Consider the following 21,237-nt stretch of genomic DNA (forward strand, 5'->3'; position numbering starts at 1 on the left):
CCCAACTTCTCAGAAAAGGAAGTTCAAGACAGAACACAACACAGGACTTTGCAAGTCAGTTGAAAGTTCTTTTTTTGAGTTGAAGGAGTTGCCGACTTGAGGTGCCAAACAAGATCAACTAAGAGAACCTCTCCTGAGGTCTGTTAAACCACGTGAACTTCCTCGTTTGCCAAGTAAACACCAGAGAGGACACAGTAACGCTCATACTTTATTTTAAAGTGTACTTCAGTCTTTGGCATTCCTGTTACCATTTTCAAATCATGTTTATTTAACTATATGGCATTACCCTGGGCACTGTATAAAGTAGTGTGACAGTCTTTCTATACTGTCTTCATGCAAAAGCAAACAGTACAGACCTAAAATACTCATCCAACTAAACAGAAATGAAATTGAACATACATAAAACACAAGACAGTAGAGCAATCAACAGTTGTATTATTTTTACTTTTACCTGAGTTTTTCTGCATATGATAAGCTTTTTATTTAGAGTAAGAACAAGAAGAGGAGGAAGATAGCAGTTTTAAGCAGTAAGTTCTACCCCATCTATTCTCCCACAAGAATGGGATAGCTCTGCCTAAGAGTTAAGTACTATTGCTAGTAAAGAGCCTAAGTCACTTAAATAAAAAGACATGGGCAGAGGCTAGAGACTAACTTAACCAATTAAAGAGTACTGGGTGATCTTGCAGAGGACCCGGGTTCAATTCCCAGCACCCGCATGGCAGCTCACAGCCATCTGTAACCTTAGTTCCAGAGGACCCAACAACTTCTTTTGCCTTGCATCAGGCATGAGGCATGCATGCAGTGCACATACATACATACATTCAGGCAAAATAATTATACATATAGCAATAAAACTAAAAAAAGAAAGCCAAGAGTTCTTCCTTGTTTGACTAGTAGACACAGCTGATGGGAGGTATTTGGGGCAGAGAGGTAGGTGGTGGGCATAGAAGTTAACCTAAGAACTTTGTATTTCTCTGCCCTGTGGGTTATAATTGTTGGTTTCTTCACAGCTCACTTTCCTTCAAGCCCCACCCCTCATGCAGAGAACAACTTGTTGACCGCAGCTCCACTTTTCAAGTCTTGCACAAAGGCAGATGTCTCTAAAATGTAGCTTACGCAAAACATCTGTTTGTGCACTTGACTCTGTTCCCACGGTGGTGTTTTCCTTCACTGCCTTGTTTGGTTTCCTTCCTTCCCTCCTTTCTCCTGCCTCCTCTTTTTTCTTCTATAAAAATTGAAAGCACATTATAACTTTAATTTTTTTATGAAAAGAGAGAGGAAAAACAACCAATGCCACCATCCTTCCTGACAACAATTTCTATTCTTCCCATTTTTCATATGCGTAGCTTTTTTTTAACCTAATTTTTCTTAAGCAGAAGTTCAAATACTTTGTCATGCAACCACTTCCTTATTTTCCATGGTTCTGGTATCATCATTTGGTTTTTGGTTTTGAGTTAACAAAAGGGCATTGCATCTTATCAGCACTCTATCAGTGAGGCCTTGCTTATTTTTAAAATATTTTATTATTGTTTAAATGTGTGTGTGTGTGTGTGTGTGTGTGTGTGTGTGTGTGTGTGTGTACACATGTGTGCAAGGACCCTCAGAGTCCAAAAGAAAATGTCAGATCTCCTGGAGCTAAAGTTACAAGCATTTGTAAGCTGCGTGACATAGATGCTGGTAACTAAAATCATGTCCCCTGGAAGAGCAATTGCTCTTAACCAATGAGCCATCTCTGCATCCTACCAACATTTATTCTTAAGAGTAAGATATTAATATGTATAGAAAATTTTAATTTCTTAACTTAAAACTGCTGTTAAATTACATTACCTTTTCAAGACATGTTACTATGCCCATCACAGGACAACCATATAATTAATTAAACAATAAAATAAAGATAAAATGTATCTATATATGTGTAAAGTAGGCAGGAGATAATGGAAAGGAAGGCAAATAAGAAGGTGCTGGGTGCATACAATCAAACATATAAATGTATCTATATAGACGCCATGGTGGAGCCCAGTGTTTTATACAGTTGATAAGTGCTTTTTTTTAAGTCTGAGTTTTTGCCCTTGACTATATTTGGTTTTTTTGTGTTTTTGTTGTTGTTGTTTTAGTTTTGTTTGGCTTTGGGGGGGGGTGTATGTTTGTTTTTCAAAACAGGGTTTTTCTATATATCCCTGGCTGTCCCAGAACTCACACTGTAGACCAGGCTGGCCTCAGAGATGTGCCTGCCTCTACCTCCCGAGTGCTAGGATTAAAGGCTCGCACCACCATCACCTGGCTCCTTGGTTGTATTTGTGATTCAACTCTCCCATGCCTGACTAATCTTGCTGCTTCACCTGTAATTTGGTTGTCTGTCTAAACCAGAGATATCCATATTTCTCACTTTTTGTCCTCTGTTTAATAATGAGTAAAGTTATCTCTATGTCTCACATTATCCCTTTCTTGTTTAAGGGGTATGGGAGTTAGAGATGTACCACATCTTGTTTTTTGCTTTTTGTTCATGAGACAAGGTCTCACTGTATAGCCCCAGTTGACCTAGAACTTGCTCTATAGACCGGGCTGGCCTTGAACTCACAGAGATCCACCTGCCTCTGCCTCCTAAGCACTAGGATTAAAGGCATGTGCCACCATGCCCAGCTTTGTCTTCCCTTGTTTTGCTGAAACAGTTAGATACTGGGTATCTTCAGCCAACTTAAATGATTAAAGGCAGACCTTTGCTAAGTAGGGTCCCTTTCTGGCTTAAGAAATCTATAGAAGTCATATATGGCCGTGTTAGCTGTTTGTTACTACACGAGTCTTTCCGGTTAATCATTTTAAATGGTGCCTTTAGTATTAAAACCAGTGTTTAAAATCATTCCTTTTGAACCTTATTTGTTTCCTGGGTCCTGAGTTGCCACTGAAGTAGGTGATTGGGCCTAGCTCAAATAGACTTAAAAGCAATCTACATCGCTGGTGTGGGATAGTAGTATTTATTCCTATACTGAAACATACAGATTTAACTTTTCCCTCCAACATGCTTAAATACTCAAGTTACAGTTACTCTTAGATCACTTTGATTTCGATTTCTTTTTCCTCCAAATCTTAAGTAATTCATTGTAGTAGGATGCAGCCTTGTGAAGTCTTTGTTCCTGAAAAATTATGTGTGCTGTACCATTGCTTCTTCATAAATTTATTTTAAAATGTAATTTTAGTGAATTTCAAGTTGGGCATGGTAGCGCAAGCCTTTTATTAATCCCAGCACTCGGGAGGCAGAGGCAGGCAGATCCCTGTGAGTTTGAGGCCAGCCTGGTCCATAGAGGGACTTCTAGGCCAGACAGGGCTACACAGGGAGCCCCTGTCTCAAAAAGCAAACAAACAAAGCTTTTAGTGAATTTCAAAAATAATTAACTGTTAAAAACTGCGTTGGACATCCAGAAAGCCCAGCAATTATCCCTTGAACTTTATTCTCCACTATTTCTTTCTCTCCTCCTTTGTCATCATTATCATTAATATTGCTGTTTACAAAAGTTAACTCTTCCTAACCCGTGCAACTAGGTGAAAGGAGGGAAGAAAAAAGAATAGGAAGGGAAAGAGGTAGAAAGGGAAGGAGGCAAGGAAGGAAGGCAGGGCAGGCATCCACATTGGAAAGGAATAAGTCTGTTGTTTGTAGATGACAGGATCTTCTCTGTAGAAAAACCTGAAGACTTCACCCAAAAAAAAAAAAAAAGAAAGAAAGAAAGAAAAAGAAACAAACAAACAAACAATTTGGACTGCACAAAAGTTACAGAATATAAAATGAACATACAAAAATTATGTTTCTACACACTACTGACAAACTAGCTGAAAAGGAAATTCAGAAAGTAATCTCATTTACAGTAGCTACAAACAAATAAAAAAGCTCTACAGGGTTGCTGGGCAATGGTGGCACATGCCTTCAAGCCTGGCACTGTGAGTTCCAAGACAGCCAGAGCTGTTGTTACACAGAGAAACCCTGTCTCGAAAAACCAAAACAAACAAACAAAAACAAACAAACAAAAATCTCTAGAGGGAAAATTCAACCAAGGTGGTGAAATAACTTCAGTAACAACTAAACACACATCTGTACTCTCAGCAGGTGATAAATACTTTTATGTTGCTAGGCCTCAGAACTTTAAAGTTGCTTATTATGCATGTTAATTGTGCACGATGAGTCCAGAATCATCAGCATATAGGAGGATGGCCCTAAGTATAAATGAGGATATCCAAGAGAATGTATAAAAAGCAAAGAACTGATAATAAAATCGTGGGAGACATGATAGTTTAAGAAGTTGGCCAAAAATAGCCACAAATGAGTATATGAAGAAATAGTCTGAAGCATGAGGAATAATAAATGAGTTTGGGGGAAGGTTGTCAGTATTAAATGGAGCCTGGCCTGGTGACACATGTCTGTAACCTCACATTCAGGAGGCAGAGACAGGAGGAATACTTCGAGTTCAAAACCAATCTAATCTGTGTAGCAAATTCCAAGCCCATTAGCAATACCCAGTGAGACTTTGTCTCCAAGACAAGAAAAAAAGAAAAAAAAATCCACAATAGCAAATGATTGCACAAGATAAACTAAAAACGAGAAATGCCCATTCCATTTGAAAAGCAGAAGTTTCTGAGTTTTAGCACATTGGAAGCTGAATTATCATCCTCCCCAGGAGACTGACCCCTTGTGCACACCTGCCCTTTCCTCCTTGTTTGAGCTTGTCTTCTAAACTCACGGCTGACCGACCACTGCGTTCCCCGACGCTTTGCCGTCTCTCAAAGCAGCCAGCTATACCCTGCCTCGGAAGACTGTCCTGGCGGCCCCTTCTTCCTTTACTCTTGTGTTCCCTGCATCCCCGTCTAACTAGAGAAGCTGTGAGTTCAGATGGTGGAAAGGTCAAATGCTACTCTATTGGAAACTCTTCCCCTGACCTTCTGACCCAGATGTGTGCATGAGTACTCCCTGTCACTTCTCCTCTAGTTCTCACCATTCCGTTCTGTGGCGTCTAAACTGGAGCACTACTGCATACCCTGGCCAGGTCTAGAAGGGCTTTGTAAAGATTTCTGTTCAAACACTCCAGTTTTTCAACAGAAGCTAGAAATTCTATTTCTTCAACACTTTATTCAGTTTGTGTGAGGGGGAAGGGTGCTTGGGCACCATGAACACCTGTGAAGGTCTTAGAACATTTATAGGAATCAATTTTTTCCTGCTGTGTGGGACCTTAAGCATCTAACTCAGGTCATCATGTGGTGGCAAGCTCCCTTATCCACTAAGCAATCTTACCTGCCCGTGATTTTTAAATAGAATTAGTTGTTTATGAATTTATTTTCAAATACTGTCTTTATGGTTTAAATAGAGTGGGCAGGATAAGGTAGTACTACTGACAAAATACTGAACTGGGGTACTGGAGAGCTTCAGAATAGATGCCATATTCTAGAAACTATCTGGAAGTAGAGTCTCAAGGAGATGGAACGTGTTTGCATATCAGGTGTTCAATGAAGAGCAAAAGATTGTTGAAGCGAACACCCCTGGTCTCTGTCCTTTGGGTCTCTCACTTTTGGATGAGGAGGAGTGATGGGGGGGGGTGAGATGACATGAGTAGGAAGAAGAACTGGATGGCTGCAGAGGAGGAAAAGCGTGGCAGCGGGTATAGACTTCTTCTAGATATTCTAGGAAGGGACACAGACTAGGTGAAGGGTATGTGCGTGCATGCTGCTGCGCCTTGTTTTAAGAATTAAGAATCTAGTCTTGAGAGTGTTTCCAGGCTAGGGAGAATCAGTCGCTAGAAATACAAACTAGGAAGTAAGAGAATGCAATCAAGGACCTAGCATACATTGTTCTCTCTCATTGAAGAAAGACAGTAAGTTTGGGGGTATGAGGAAGTAGTTGGGAGAAATCACACCAGCTTCCCCATCCCTAGCATTATAAAAGACAGGTTAACAGTGGAGAGTGGGATGCAGGGGAACATGGAAGGTTTGGATTGACAGGGAAGGGGAGAGGAGCTGTAATGAGGTGTAAAGTGCCCAACTGGATTACCTCAGTGTTCTTGCTGTCCTCTTGGACCTCTGTGTAACTGAGACCCTAGATGTGTTGTGGCATGCAGAGGCATGGCTTTATATTCTCTTCAGTGTTGGGCTTTTCTCTTATTTCTATAAACTGTGTATTTCTTGAATGCTCACTTAGTGTTAGGCACTGTGCTCAACATTGAAAAGATAACATTGGACACTGTGCTTACTTGCTCAGATAGGTAATAAATAATTCATTAAACTGTACAATTTTAAGCTGCAGGAGAACTCAGGAGCAAGGAGATACAATTCTAGGGCAAACAGTTGGGAAATGCCACATGATATTATGTTGGTTAAGAGAGAAAAGTTAAAAGAAAGTTGGTAGCCTGGTAGAAAGATTGGGAATCACAGAACTAGAAGTTTCCTCAGGTTGAAGATGGAGCTCACACACAGGAGCAGAGAAGGCAAGTGGCTCTAGTCAGAAGAGAGTATGATTTCTGAGACCAAGTCCATCAAGATTTCATGTCTTGGGGCTGGAGAGTTGGTTCAGTAATTAAGAGAACTGGCTGCTCTTCCAGAGGACCTGGGTTCAATTCCCAGTGCCCACATGGCAGATTACAGCTGTCTGTAAACTCTAGTTCCAGGGGATCTGATGCCCTCATACGTACATGCAAGCAATACACCAATGTACATAAAATAAAAATAAAGAAAAAAACAAATAAATATTTAAAAAAAAAAAAAAGACTTCATGTCTTCCAGAGGGAACTTGGGAGTTGGAGGTCTATTTGAAGAGTCTCAGTGAGGGTTTTTAAAAATTGGAATGATGAGAAGTTTAGGGGCAAAGTTGTTGAATATTCATCTGAATGAACAATAAAGTCTCATCAAATTGTAGTAAAAGCCGGGGTAAAAGAGACTGAGGAAAAAGTAACTGATAGTAGCAAAAATGTCGAAAGGTGACAGCAATAAATAGAATGACCTGAACCCTAGAAGAGGCCTTTCTAAGCGAGAAGAGGAAATGCATTGACTGAAACCAGGCTTGACTTCTTAGCCAAGTGCTTGACAGCTTCCCTTGCCTTCCTCTGCTGCAGGTTTGTCTTCAGTGCCTGGGAAGCATTTGTTAAGTCACAAAATGAATCAATGTTGTTCAACTCTAAGTAGCTTGCCATGAGCGGTTCTCCTTTTGTTTTGTACAGTTTTGTTTATTCCTATCAATCACTTTAAATTTACTTTCTACTAATGTCGATCGTGTCTTCTTGGCATATCCAGTACTTTAAGTGCTGGGAAGGAACTGCTCAGGTCATCACTTCTAGGTCTAAAAACTTTCAAGTTTTTTTCCTTTCAAAAGGAATGTTTGCATCTAGACTTTAGGGATGAGCTCAGTTAACTCTCAGCCGGCAAGGGAAATGGGCTCCTTTAATATGAAGCAGTTTCTCCTCTTTTTTCTTTTGAGGAGAAAGACTTCCTCAAAAAAACAAAACTCGATATCACTGTCAGTTACCAGAAGTCTGTGGCCTGTTGTGTGTTCCGACCACCTGCTTTCATGGACACTCAGTGTTTTTGTGGTGGTTCTGTTGTTTAGGAGAGTTATTTTTGGATGGCTGCTAGAGACAAGGTCGAAACTGAGCTTTGCCATGGCCGCTGCAGAGACTGCAAGGCAACAGGCTGTCGTAGGCAGGTCTGGACTCAGGCTTGACTCCGAAAGTGTTTGGGAGCCAGGCTGCTGCATCAGAGGTGGGAGCAACTTGAAGGAATCCAAGAATGCATCCTCTTCTCTATCCTGAAGTCAACATTATTTTAGATCTACACTAGTCTCACAAAAGGTATAAATTGGGCCCCTCTGCTACTATATGAAGCTCTGGTCTTTCATGTTTACTAGTTCTTTTAAAACATAAACCAAATGCTAAATGCTTTAAGTCTCTGTAAACAGATGAAATGAGCATGTGGTCAGATAATATGCAGAAAGAAATGTTCTTAGTCTCCTAGAATACCATAAAGAAACCAAGGACTGGGTAGTCATCCACTTCTTCACTGTGGTACACTTGCCTGCCTTCATTTAAAGGCCAATGGTCTTCCTGACATTTGAGGTTGATTTTGTGGGAGGGGGAGTATGTGGGGGCTTTTGGTTGGTTCATTGATGGTTCCGTTTTGTTTTGTTTTGTTTTGTTTTGTTTTGAGGCAGGGTCTCACAGTGTAGTCCTAACTGACCTGAAACTCTATGTAGACCAGGCTTGCCTCAAACTCACAGAGATGCACCTGCTTCCCTGCTTCCTGAGTGCTGGGATTAAAGGGATGTGCCACTATACCCTGCCAACATTTTGGTTTTAATAGCTAGTTTTAGTATTTTTTAAAGTCAATTTTAATACCTACGAAACTTAATGGAAAAGGGAGCAACTTGGATAATATGAAAATATTTACCTCGTGGGAATTTATCTTAAACTTTTCCCACTCAGACCCGAACTCTGTTTAAGAATGCTTGAAAGGCCAGCCTGGTCTACAAAGCAAAAACCAGAACTACACAGGGCTGTAGCCAGGGCTACCCAGAGAAACTCTGTCTCAAAAAGCCAAAAAAAAAAAAAAGCTTGAAAAACAGAACAAACAGCAAACGTTGCCATCAAGTCTACCTTTGTTCTGTGTATACAGATTGGCTAGAGCTGGCACTTGGGCTTTTGGTTGGTTGGTTGGTTGGTTGGTTGATTTATTTAAGAGAGTGTCTTTCTCTATAATTCAGGCTAGTTTCCATTCTCCTGATTCAGCCTCCTAAGTGCTATGATGATAGGCACACACCATCACACTTGACTGACCAGATGTACATTTTGTTTTGTTTTATTTATAGTAATTTGCTTCTTCACATATTAATTTTTCTTTTAAAATGATTTTTTATTATTATTAAATTTTGATTATTTTTATTTACATATGTGAGTATGCACATGTGTGTGCACAGGTGCATGTGAGTGCCTGTGGAAGAGAGTGTCAGATACCCAGAGCTGGAGTTAGAGGTGCTTGTGAGTCACCCGTTAGATTCCAGTCCTCTGCAAGAGCAGCAAGCAGTCTTAACCACTGAACCATCTCTCTATTCTCCCTAGATGTGTTTTTAAATGCTACTTGCTTCACACTATTAGTAATATATCCTATTGCTTCACACAGTAATATATCCTATGATAATAATATCTATCAGGTTAAATGCCATCCTGGGTGTCAGATGACTTGGGGGCTTAGTAACCTGGCTCTATTTCTAATCAGCTGTGTGGTTTGTGGCAAATAATTCGATTCTCTGACTTCATTTGATACTTGTGAGTCAAACTGAATTTTAACCTATCTTAAGCAAAATACTTATTAGACAGTGTCAGAGTATACTTAGTGGATGTGTGCTAAAGAACCAAGATCAGAGAAGAGCTAAAATCGAGGCTATTCTAGGAAGTCCATGGAGCAGAATTAGACTAGTATAGAACTTGCAACTCCCTACAGCAAACGTGACCATACCCTACAATCCCTCCTCCTTTGCTTCACTTGCTTAAGATTCTTAGCCCCAGGGGAAAGATTTTATCAGGCCAGATATAAGCCACATTCCAGCTTCCCTCACAGCCTCTCACAGTTCCTGAGCTGAAGGTCACCAAGTCCACATATGGTAGAGTTTCCAAAAAAATAGAGTAGCCAGGTCTGATAGTGCAGACCTATCCTCTCCACTGTTCAGGAGGCTGAGGCAAGAGGATCGTGGGTTCAAGGTCTGCTTTGGGCATCCCTGAGATAGTGTCTCAAAATAAAGGCAAAAGAGAGTTCAGGGAGATGGCTCAATGGTTGAAAACACTTATTGCCACATGAGCCCACATAAATGCTCATCTATAACCCCTGCACTCCTATCATGAAATGGGAAGTAGAGACAGGAGAATCTCTCGGAAGCCCCGGGTCAGATAGCCTGTAGTACAAGAGTAACAGCAGAAACAAGAGAGTCCCTGCCTCAGAAACAATAAGAGAACAAGCTCCAGAAAAGTTGTCCTTTGCTCGTGTGCCATGACTCGTGCCACACATCTTGGGACATACCTCAGTGGTAGGAACTTGTCTATCATGTGCAACACCCAAGATTCTAATACCAAAATAAATGAATGAATGAATGAAAGAAAGAAAAAATGAAAAAGAAAGGTGGGTTTTATTAGAAAATATTTGTTGCTAGATAGCCAGAAATAACAATCATCAAACCAGATGTGTTAAATTGGAGGATTGAATTGTATAACCAACAGTAAAATTATTGTTTCTATCAAACATACATATAATGTAAGATCTTATCTATAAATGAACATTTAAAATGAACAAAACCAAAAGGCATTTTCTGATATTTTAATTTTTTGTCTCTCCCTTTCCCCAATTAAGGTCTATAGGGAAAACACCAGAAAGGTCAGTCCTCCTTGGCATTTGTCTCATGGACTTGAACAAAGGGCCTTCCCCAGACTCTGCCTGCTTCAACTATAGGAAGTAGAAAGAGGGAAAACAAAAAGCTGACTATAGTTTTACTTGGCATTGCACAACAGAGTCTAGATGGAAAATTAGCTGGAATTAAAATGGCCTGATGGTTGTAGTTAATCAGTAAGAAATAGAAGCCTAAGCTCTTCTGTTTTGCTAATTGGTCTACTGTGCTTTTATATTCATAAGGAGAGAATTAACCTTGCTACTGTATTCATAGATCTGTGTCTGGGATTAATGTCCCAGGGGAATGGCTTCCAGGTATGATTTACTGTTTCCAGTATTGTCCGGTGTTGGGCTCTGTGTGATAGGAATGGGGAATGCCTAATCACCAAGGACAGTATGATACCTGAATTTCTGTTTTCTCCCACTGTAATCTAGATTGCCTTAGGAATACAAAGTTAGGTTTTTCTCCTTACTTAGAAATATGCTTCTGAGTTTCTTACAGTCCTGAAATGCATAATGTCTTTTTCCACCCTGTTTTTGTTTGTTTGATTGGCTTGATTTAGTTTGGTTTGGTTTTTTGAGACAAGGTTTCATTGTGTGACGTTGGCTGTCCTGGAACTGTAGACCAAACTGGCCTTGAACTCACAGAGACCCACCTGCCTCTGCCTCTTGAGTGTGTGCTCCCCCACCACCACCACCACCAGCAGCAGCAGCAGCAGCAGCAGCAGCAGCAGCAGCAGCAGCAGCAGCAGCTTTCATCCTCTTTTTAATATATGTAGCTATGTTTCTTCACTAGACAATGACATTCTAGCTGTGTGCTCCCTTGGCCTCTTGAAACTTGTAGCTACAAATTGCCCTTTTCTCAGTAGGGGCAGGTCCTTCTCACTTAAGGATTGGCAGAAGCTGCCTTAGCTCCTTCTTGTGTTTGAAATTTAACAACTAAGCAAGGACAGCTTATCAAAAGAGGGAAGTAAAGTATTAAATGTAGAATGTGGGAGAAAGTTTCCTCTATATGAATATTCTTTATTTAAGTGATTTTTAAAATAACTTCTTTTTAAATGTATGTGTTATGTGTTTGTTTGGGGGAAATGCATCCCATGGCACACATGTGGAGATCACGAATCCTACATGAATATTCTTTAAGATAAAAATACTGCAGCTTGAACTATGTATTTGAATTTAGCATAACTGCCAACCAGTTTAATTTTGTGCAGGGATGTTGTATACAGCCAATATTTCACGTCTTTACCTGCAAATTTTGGTGTCAGGAAAAAACACCAAACAAATTCAAGCGACTGGTGTTATAAATATTAAAATCTACTTCCTTCATTTAATTTTGATTTTTTTCTTTATTTAAAGTTGAAATAAGAATATTATATTCACTTAGTGAAATTCCTTTCTAAAAAATAACTTTTTAAGATTTGTTTATCTTTATTTTTATGAGTGTTTTGCCTACATTTATATATGTGTATCACATGAGTGCCTGGTGCCTGAAGAGGCCAGAAGAGGGAATCTGCTGGAACTGGAGTTATAGGTGGTTGTGAGATGCTGTATAGGTTCTTGGAACCCAGGTCCTCTGTAAGAGCAGCCAGTGGTCTTACTGCTGAGCCATCTTTCCATCCCTGAAACTTTCATTCTCATAGTAAACTACCCATTTCTTGTAGTTAGAGTTTTCCTGCCTGGCTCACAGTCAGGACAAATCTCTCTCACCTGCCAGTCCCACAGCCACTTAGACCCAACCAAGTAAACATACAGAGACTTATATTGCTTACAAACTGTATGGCCGTGGCAGGCTTCTTGCTAACAGTTCTTATAGCTTAAATCAACCCATTTCTACTAATCTATAAGTTGCCATGTGGCTCGTGGCTTACTGGTACTTTACATCTCGCTTGTCATGGCAGCAGCTGGTAGCGTCTCTCTGCCTCAGCCTTCCACTTCCCAGAATTCTCCTCTCTCCTTGTCCCACCTATACTTCCTGCCAATCAGAACAACACATTTAACATACAGAACATCCCACAGCAATTTCTTTCTGTGGATGTTTCATTATAAAACAGAATTTCTGGTCCAGTCAACATTCAGTCATTTGGCCAGGTATATATTGCTTTCTTTTGTTTCCTTAACCTCTTGTCTGGTCACAGGCGACCACTATGACCACAGTCCTCAAAGATTATTCCAATCTCAGAATGGCTAAGTATTTTCTTCCTTCCCTTAGGTGACCTTTTCCTTTATACAATTTACCTGAGGGAAAAAACTGCCAGTTAACAAATGCCATGCTTTAGGAAGTGATTTTTGATCTGAAGGGTTTGGGTAAGGGTGCTTGCCCAAAGAACACAGTGCTCTTTCCCCCATTTTTGAGACTGAAATGCTACTATCATTCCCAGCAGAGGTTGCAGTTCTTAATTATCCAGCCCAATTAGATTAATCTCTCAGCCAGATGTTCTTCATTACCTTTAGTTCTCTCACTCTGTACTCTACTTTTAAATTCTCTTTTAAAATTCTCTGTAGAGAAGATACTGTACTACATCTGTTATACTGTTCCTAAAACTAGAGTAACATACAAGAATCAGTCAGAGGCAAGGGCTTTTACATCAGGTCTTGAATCCTTGCTCTGAGGTTACTAGCTGTTTGATCTTGGGCATATACTGTTTCGAGCCCCTCTGATGCCTACAAGTAAGTAGGCATGGAACTAAGTGGAACTAAAAACAGTAGGTTGTGTTCTAAAGGTGAAGTGCAGCACTTAGTGTCTAGCACTTAACATGTAGCCAGGTTAACTTATTAACTCATTTCTTGTATGTAACCAGGAATGCCTTTCCCTTGCTAAGTAGTAATCCTATGGCAAAGAGAGACACAGACGTCTTTGAGCTTTATTTCCATAAAGACTGAAGAGCAGTATCACTGTCACAATCCTCTAAGAGCTGTTTTATCATCTTTAGATCAAGAAGGATTTTCTCTATCGTTTTTCTTTTTTAGCATAGGGATTCTCGAGTCCTTTGGCCTTTGTGTTTTAATTAAATCCAGGTCATCAGATGTGGCAGCAAAACACCTTTACCTACCACTGAACCACCAGACCGGCCCTCAGATTCTTAAAGAACAACTCCCTAGTGAATCTTTGAAGAGCTGTTTCAGAAACACTGATACTGGCCTAACTATATTTCTTCCTATTCTTGTAAGATCACTAAGTTTCTTACCTTACACTGAAGGACATGAAATTAAATTTACATATAATTTTATTTAATACAAAGTGTTTGATTTTGTTCATCGAAACTCTACATGATTACGGATTTTGTCTTCCCACTTTTACACCACTTCTCTTCATCTGTGACAACATGATTGACTTCCACACACACACACACACACACACACACACATACACACACTCAGAAATATAAAATGTAGTCAGCTACTGCTCATCCCTTGTCCCTCTTTTACTAACAGTATGTCAATTTTGAGATCACTAGAGAACTCATCTCTAAGGCCATGGAATAAATAGATGGGATGTGTCATCTAGAGCATGTTGAGTCCCACTCTCAGGACCCTCTATCACACTTAGGTGGTCTTCTGCCTGACCCACCTGGGTCTGCTGTGCATCTATTGATATCTGTGCAAATAAGCCAAACAGGAAGACTGGCTTCCATTATGCCTATGTGAGCATGATCCCTGATTTGTGTCTTTTTTTGTTTGTTTTTTTGTTTTTTCAAGACAGGGTTTCTCTGTGTAGTTTTGGTTCCTGTCCTGGTTCTCGATCTGTAGACCAGGCGGGCCTCGAACTCACAGAAATCCGCCTGGCTCTGCCTCCCAAGTGCTGGGTTTAAAGGTGTGTGCCACCACCACCGGGCTCCCTGATTTTTTACAAATTTGTGTCACTGTCACCACATCCAGTCTGTGCATACTGGGAATCAAAGGCAGGTCTTTGTGCATGCTAAACAAGTACTTTTCAAACCAAGCTACATCTCAGACCCTCCTGTTCTTCTAGTCATGAAGTTACAGAATCCAACAGTTTTGAATTAACTAATCCCATTGCCCCAACTATTACTCTTGTGAAAACACTACATACATTTTGAAAAGCATATTTAACTGTGTAACACAAAGAATGTACATAGGTATTCTTTAACACATGAGCAACAAAAGTATTACAGAACTCTCCAAACCAGGAAGTTAGTTTAAACTACTGTTTGTCAAAGAAAACTACTTGTGTCTCACAAAGGGAATGACTGGAGTATGCTCAGCTGTTAAGCTCTCACTCAGCAAATACTTCTTTTGTAGATATAGATAACTGCTTTGTTTACTGGGAACCAAAGTGCACAGAGCTGTTAGTTTTGCCTAGTGAGTAGGTAGACTATTTAACTTTTGTGTTTTTTCATTTAGTGAAGCAGACAGTTGCTGTGTTGGCAGAAGTGTGACTTTCATTTCCTGTCTGTGGTGTACCCCACTCATCCTGTCACTCAGACATTTTGTTTTAGAATGTTCCCATAATGTCAGTGAAACTGGTCCACAACACAGGGGCATGTGCACACCACGGATGTAACAGGAGACAGGGCTTGTGCAACAGACCACAAGAGAACTGTGCTTTATTTAAAGATAAAAACAAAACAAAATCAAGGCAGCCTCTCCTAGCCAGCATGCAAGTTTTTTAAATGACATCTATAGATTCTTATGTGTTTTGTTTTTTAAAAATGTGTCCAATCTTTCTGGCTGGTTACAACCTCAAAAGTTTCATCAATCTCATACCACTTTATTGAAGCATGAAATTGAGCCAAAATTGAGCATTATAAAGCTGATTTCAGCTTGCCCACTTACTTGCCATGAACAATTTCATTTTATGACCCATTAATCTACCACATGCATGGAGTTCTATAACACTTTTTTTAAGATAGGGTCTCATAATATAGCCCTGGTTGGACTGTAACTTGCTATGTAGATAGAAGCTGGCCTCACAAGAGATCGACCTCTACTTCTCAAGTGCTGGAATTAAAAACAGGCGCCACCACACCCAGTGTGCTCTGTAACCCATTTCTTAACTGGAGTTATTCCTATTGCACTGGTAGAAGAGTCCAGGAAATTGGGAGGAAACAAGGATAAGTTAATGTATTCTCATATATCTTTTGAGCCCTTACTGTATTTCTGGTGGTGTTTCTTTCCAGTGCTGAGGGTACAGTGAGAGCAAGGTAAGGACCTTGCATCCGTAGAGCTTATATGCTGATGACTGCAATCAAGAACACAAGTGAATAAATAATCTAGTTCACAAAAATATCCTGAAAGAGACAAAACAGGACAACAGGACAGAATGTGATTGGGATAAAAGAAAAGAGGCATGGTGATAGTAGAGCTGAGGTTTAAATACTCAACAGTTTCGGGGAAGACTCAAGTAGAGAAAGGTAAATACAAAGGCCTTGAGAAGGGGCCTGAAATACCGCAGTCAAAACAGAGTGACCAGGGATAGTTCATAGTCAACAAGGAGAAGCAGCTAGCTTAAGGTGGAAGTAACTGGCTGAACTGCAGGCTGTTTCATGAGCCTAGAGGACCAAGCTGCAGACCGGCTCTTCATTTTTAAGTATGAAGGGAAGAAGCCTTTACAGAGCTGTACACAGTGACGCTGTAGTCTGAATATACTTTAAAGCACTGGCTGCAGTTTGATAAGTGGGTGGCAGAGGGGCAAAAGTGGTTGCAGACAGAACTACCAAAAGGCTTTTTGCTGATACAATGTCTAGGATTTGATTCACGTTAGAGACAAAGTGAAGGAGATGAAGATAGAAAGAAAATTAGCCAAGAACTAAAGCTAGAATGTGATAGAAATATGGGTGTTCATAAGTTCTTCCTATTTAAAAAAAAATTATTTACTTATCGTGTGTGTGTGTGTGTGTGTGTGTGCGCGCGCGCGCGCACCTGTGTATATGTATATGCGCCAAGTGTGTGAAAGTGCTTGAGGAGGCAAGAAGAGTATGGTTCCCCTGGAGCTGGAGTTACAGGCAGTTGTGAGCCTATTCATGTAGGTGTAATCTACAAAAGCAGCACGAACTTTAACCCCTGAACCATCTCTCCAGCCTTGCCACCCACACACCCACACATGCATATATATATACATACACACACACACTACTTTTCTATACATTTAAAAGGTTTTGTTTTGTTTGTTTGCTTGTTTGTTTGTTTTGATTTGCTTTGAGATGGTCTTACTATGTAGACCAGGCTGTCCTCAAACTTACATTCACTGCCTCTGCCTCCTGGGTGCTGGGATTAAAGGCATTTGTCACCTTGCCCATCTGTTTGAAAACTTATTTAAAAAGCTTTTATTACAAAGTAAACACCCAGATTGTGTTAGCGCTTGTCTATAATACCAACACTGGAGAGGTGACGGCAGGAGGAAGAGAGCCACGTCATCATCCTAAACTACATAAGTGAATGAAACCAGCCTGGGTTACATGATACTCTACTTCAAAAGCAAAACAGGAAACTTCTTCTTTCTTTCTTTCTTTATCTATTTTTACTCTTTCACCATTCTTCTAACAGAAATTTATTGGACAGCTACTGACTGTTTACAGGTCAGTCTAGTAAATGCTAGAAAAGTGGTCGAAAAGTAATTGCAGTTCAATATAATACTGTCTTTCACTACTAAAGAACTATTGGCTGGACATGACAGCTCATACCTTAACCCCAGTACTTGGGAAGTGGATACAATAGGATATTCAGAGTCATCCTTGGCTATATAGCAAATTCAAGACCAACATGGCTACATGAACTCTTACCTCAAAAAATCAGAGGAGTAGCTAAGACCCAGTTACATCAGCAAACTTGAATCCCTCAGTGAAAACACTTTTTGTGTTTGGTTGGTTGGTTGGTTGCTTTTTTGAGACAGGGTTTCCTTGTATATCCCTGGCTGACCTTGAACTAGCACTGTAGACCAGCTGGCCTTGAACCCAGATCCGCCTGCCTCTGCCTCCTGAGTGCTGGGATTAAAGGCATAAGCCACCACCACCCTGCTAAAACACTTTTTAAAAAGCCCAAGCAAACAACAGCATAAGAAGAAAATGGCAGTACTATGGACCAGAGTCAAGATGATGATGGGAGTAGATGGACAGATCCAAAGTGAGTTTGAGAGTACAACCCATAGAATTTGCAGATGGATTAGAGATATATCATGGGGAGATAAAAAGACACGAAGGCCAACTTGACTGTTCCACATTTGTCCCAAACAACTGTGCAGATGAATCTAGGAGTCAGTCGTGAGGAGGTGCTTCAGAGTTTGGAGCAGGGCTGGCACTCAGACCATAGGAGAGTTCTTGCCTAGTTGTGGGAGTTCTGCGTTTGGTCCCCAGAACCCCAGGAAAGGTTTAGAGAGGTTCTTTCTTTGTTGTTTCTGGTTATGTTTGGTTTGGTTTTACAGTACTGAGGGTTAAGCTGAGGTCTTTGCACATGCTAGGCAAGTGCTCTACCTGGAAGCCGTGTCCCCAGCCCAGTAACTTAGCTTGGACAGTGTAAATTTACGATGTCAATTAGATTTTTCCAAGTAGAAAGATTGAGTAGGGAGTGTTGTTTGCATACACTGGCCAACCAAGAATAGCACTAAATCCTCAGGGGCATACCTAGAAACCTCTATTACATGTTTCTAAACTTCGCAATGAGTGTCTTAAAAGTTCTGACTTTCTCCCCTTTTCAGATTCTGTGGATAATAATGAAAGGCTTGTTAAGTCCATTGTTATGAAAGAAATTTCGATATGTCTTTTGTTTCTATCCACTTGTAATTATAATTTTGACTATCTTCTGTTCTAAGCAATAATTCTCCACTTCTGTTATCAGCCTCCCATGGGAGATCTCCTCCAGGAAGTAAAGCACACTTCCTCTGTCCTAGTCCTCTCCAGTGCATGTGGAGATGCAGCTACTAAGAGTGCAATTTTAGTTGTTTATTTTTAATTTACACACAGCAGTTGTACATATTTATGAAATCAAATGTAATATTTTGATACCCATATACAATTTTTTTATTTCTTTAGATTGATTTATTTTTACTTGAAGTGTATGAATGTTTTGCCTGTATACATGTGTGTGCACCATGTGTTTGCTTGTTGAATCCCCTGGAACTGAATGGTTTTGAGCCACCATATGGGTACTGGGAATTTAACCTGGACTCTCTGAAAGAACAGGTGCTCTTAACTGGTGAAACATCTCTCCACACCTCTGTATACAGTGTCCAATGATAGATCTGGGGACTTATAGGTTATATTAATCTCCTCAGACATTTATAATTTCCTTATATTAGGAACCTTCAAAATCTTCTAGCTAATTTGAAGCATACACTTGTGATCAGTTATAGTTATCCTACTATGCTATAGAACATTAGAAACTATTAGCCTTCTCCAACTAGACTCCTATACCCACCAACCATCATCCCCTCTTTATACCCCCCTCCATATTATCCTTTGCAGGTTTTGATAACCACTGTTCTATTTAATGAGGATACAGTTTTGAGCTCACACTTGAGATTGTGTGTGTGTGTGTGTGTGTGTGTGTGTGTGTGTGTGTGTGTGTGTGTGTTTAAAATAAGTGTTCTTCCAAACTCTGGCTCTGTTATAAATAAATATTGAAGCATTTCTGGGCAATTGGTACAGCTCAGTGATAAGGTAATTATCAAGCATATGTGAGGCCCTGGGTTTGATCCCAGGACCTAGCACCACAAAAATTAAAAAGGAAACTTAATTTTGAAAAAGAAAACAGAGAATGTTTTACATCTTATCAGAACACCATTGAAACACTATCACTAATCACTAATAATATCTAATATTTATTAAGAGCTTACTTCTGCCAGGCAGTGGTGGCTCACACCTTTAATCCCAGCACTGGGGAAGTAGAGGCAGACAGACTTCTGAGTTTGAGGCCAGCCTGGTCTACAGAATGAGCTCCAGGACAGCTAGGGCTACACAGAGAAACCCTGTTTCAGGGTTGGGGGAAGACTTACTTCTGTGAACCCAGGTACTACCTAAGGAAGCTGTGTGTTCACTGACTTCTCATAACCTCATTTTATAGAAGAATAAATAACCACATAGCAATAGAGCTGGGATTCAGACCCTTACAATCTTGTGCCAGAGTCTTTGCCCTTTTATTTATTTAAAGTTTTTCTTAACTTCTGCCATGTAATTTAAATAGAATATTTTAAGTTTTGTTTTAGAAAAATTATCTAGAGTAGGCAAAACTATATGTGAGCAACCAGAATAAAGAATAATCTCTCCTCTTGAAACTGTTCAATTTTGGTTTTGTTTGTGTTTTTTATTTTTAATTTTTTAATTGATCTTTTAATTTGGGTTTGTTGTTATTGTTTGCTTTAATTCCCTTTTCATTTTGTTTGGTTTGTGTGTGTGTGTGTGTGTGTGTGTGTGTGTGTGTGTGTGTGTGTGTGTAGATTTTTTGTGATGGTGTGTCTCACTCTGTGACCCTGATTTGCATGAAGCTTGCTGCTTTGTAGCCCAGGCTGGCTGGCCTTGAGCTCACAGAGATCAGATGCTTGTGTCTGCCTTCCCAGTGCTAGGATTAAAGGCATACTTCACCCTGTGGAGTTGGAACTTTGGGTAGAGAAGAGAGAGAAATCCTAAACTGGGTCTCCATCCTATTTACTTTACATCCTTAAGTAATTTTTCTCTTAACTTTTTCCTTACAGCATCAGCGAGAGCTTTTTAACTGTCAAAGGTGCTGCCCTTTTTCTACCACGGGGGAATGGCTCGTCTACACCAAGAATCAGCCACAGACGCAACAAGCATGCAGGTAAAACCACATATATATTCTTGTTTCCTTTTGTTGCTAGGATAAGATATCAAAATAAAAAGCAATTCTAGGAAGAAAGGGTTTGTTTTAGCTCATAATTCCAGATTATAGTCCATTACTGCAGGGAAGTCAAGACAGGAATTTCAAATGGTAGTCACATGACATCCACAGTCAAGAGCAGAGAGAAATGAATGCATACATGCTCACTTTCTTGCTTGCTTGCTTATACTCAGCTCAGTTTCTCTACTCTTACTCAGTTTAGGACCCACCATGCCTAGGGAATGGTGCCACCCAAAGTGGGTTGAGTCTTACCCCATCAATTAACAATTATGACATTCCCCTGTATAGCATGCCCTCAGACCACCCCATGTAGACAGTCCTCCATTGACTCTCTCTTCCCAGGTGATTCTAGGCTGTGTCAAGTTGATAATTAAAGCTAACCACACAAACCTTTTACCTTAACTTTGTTGACTTGTGACCTCCAGGAGTGGAAAAAATTACAAGGAAGGAACCTTGAGCATACAGATCAGAGGTGAAAGCAGGAAATACTGGATCCTATTGAGTCAATAGTTGAGTTTAGTTGGAATCAGAATAATCTCAGCTACTTTAGAGGCTGTGCTACTTCTTGTTTGGACTTTCATCTCATTAGAATGTAGCAGTTCACAATTATAACTAGTTTCCCTAGGCCATGTTAATGACTTCCTGCCAAAGCTCTGTGACAATGGCATTTTTTTTAAATAAGGGAGAAAAACTTTTGAAAAAATTAACTTGGGTATATTTTCACAATGCTTCCTCCTCAGTATCCCCCATCATAGATGGAGTTGAGCATTTTCCCAAAAAGTGTGAATGCTCAGAGGAAATAGCCAAGCTAAGCTTTTTATTTCTGTTGGGTATGGATATTCATGACAGTAAAAAGAAGACAAACTTTGTTCTAAATCCAACTCGTCTGACTAACATTTTGCGTGAATTACCCCCTGGCATGGAATAGGAAGTGGGGTGGTTAGCTGCTTTTCAAGCTCCTGCCTGGCCTGGTTCGCTTTTTTTTTTTTTTTAATGAAAATTTCATAATCAAATATTTCTACTTGATAT

At 40.1% G+C, this 21,237-nt stretch overlaps 1 protein-coding gene across 5 annotated transcripts in view; it reads left to right on the plus strand.

The window, feature by feature from the left end:
- The window catches only part of Ssh2 (slingshot protein phosphatase 2), a 247,927-nt gene that overhangs the window by 158,712 nt on the left and 67,978 nt on the right, over positions 1 to 21,237 (plus strand). For all 5 annotated transcript variants that reach the window (XM_015996220.3, XM_076577578.1, XM_015996219.3 and 2 more), the window contains one exon: positions 20,045 to 20,148. In XM_015996220.3, coding sequence (XP_015851706.1) covers positions 20,045 to 20,148 — 104 coding nt within the window. The remainder of the gene's footprint in view (positions 1 to 20,044; positions 20,149 to 21,237) is intronic.

The sequence above is a fragment of the Peromyscus maniculatus genome, chromosome 8, assembly GCF_049852395.1.
Source record: "Peromyscus maniculatus bairdii isolate BWxNUB_F1_BW_parent chromosome 8, HU_Pman_BW_mat_3.1, whole genome shotgun sequence".
Taxonomy (NCBI): Eukaryota; Metazoa; Chordata; class Mammalia; order Rodentia; family Cricetidae; genus Peromyscus; species Peromyscus maniculatus.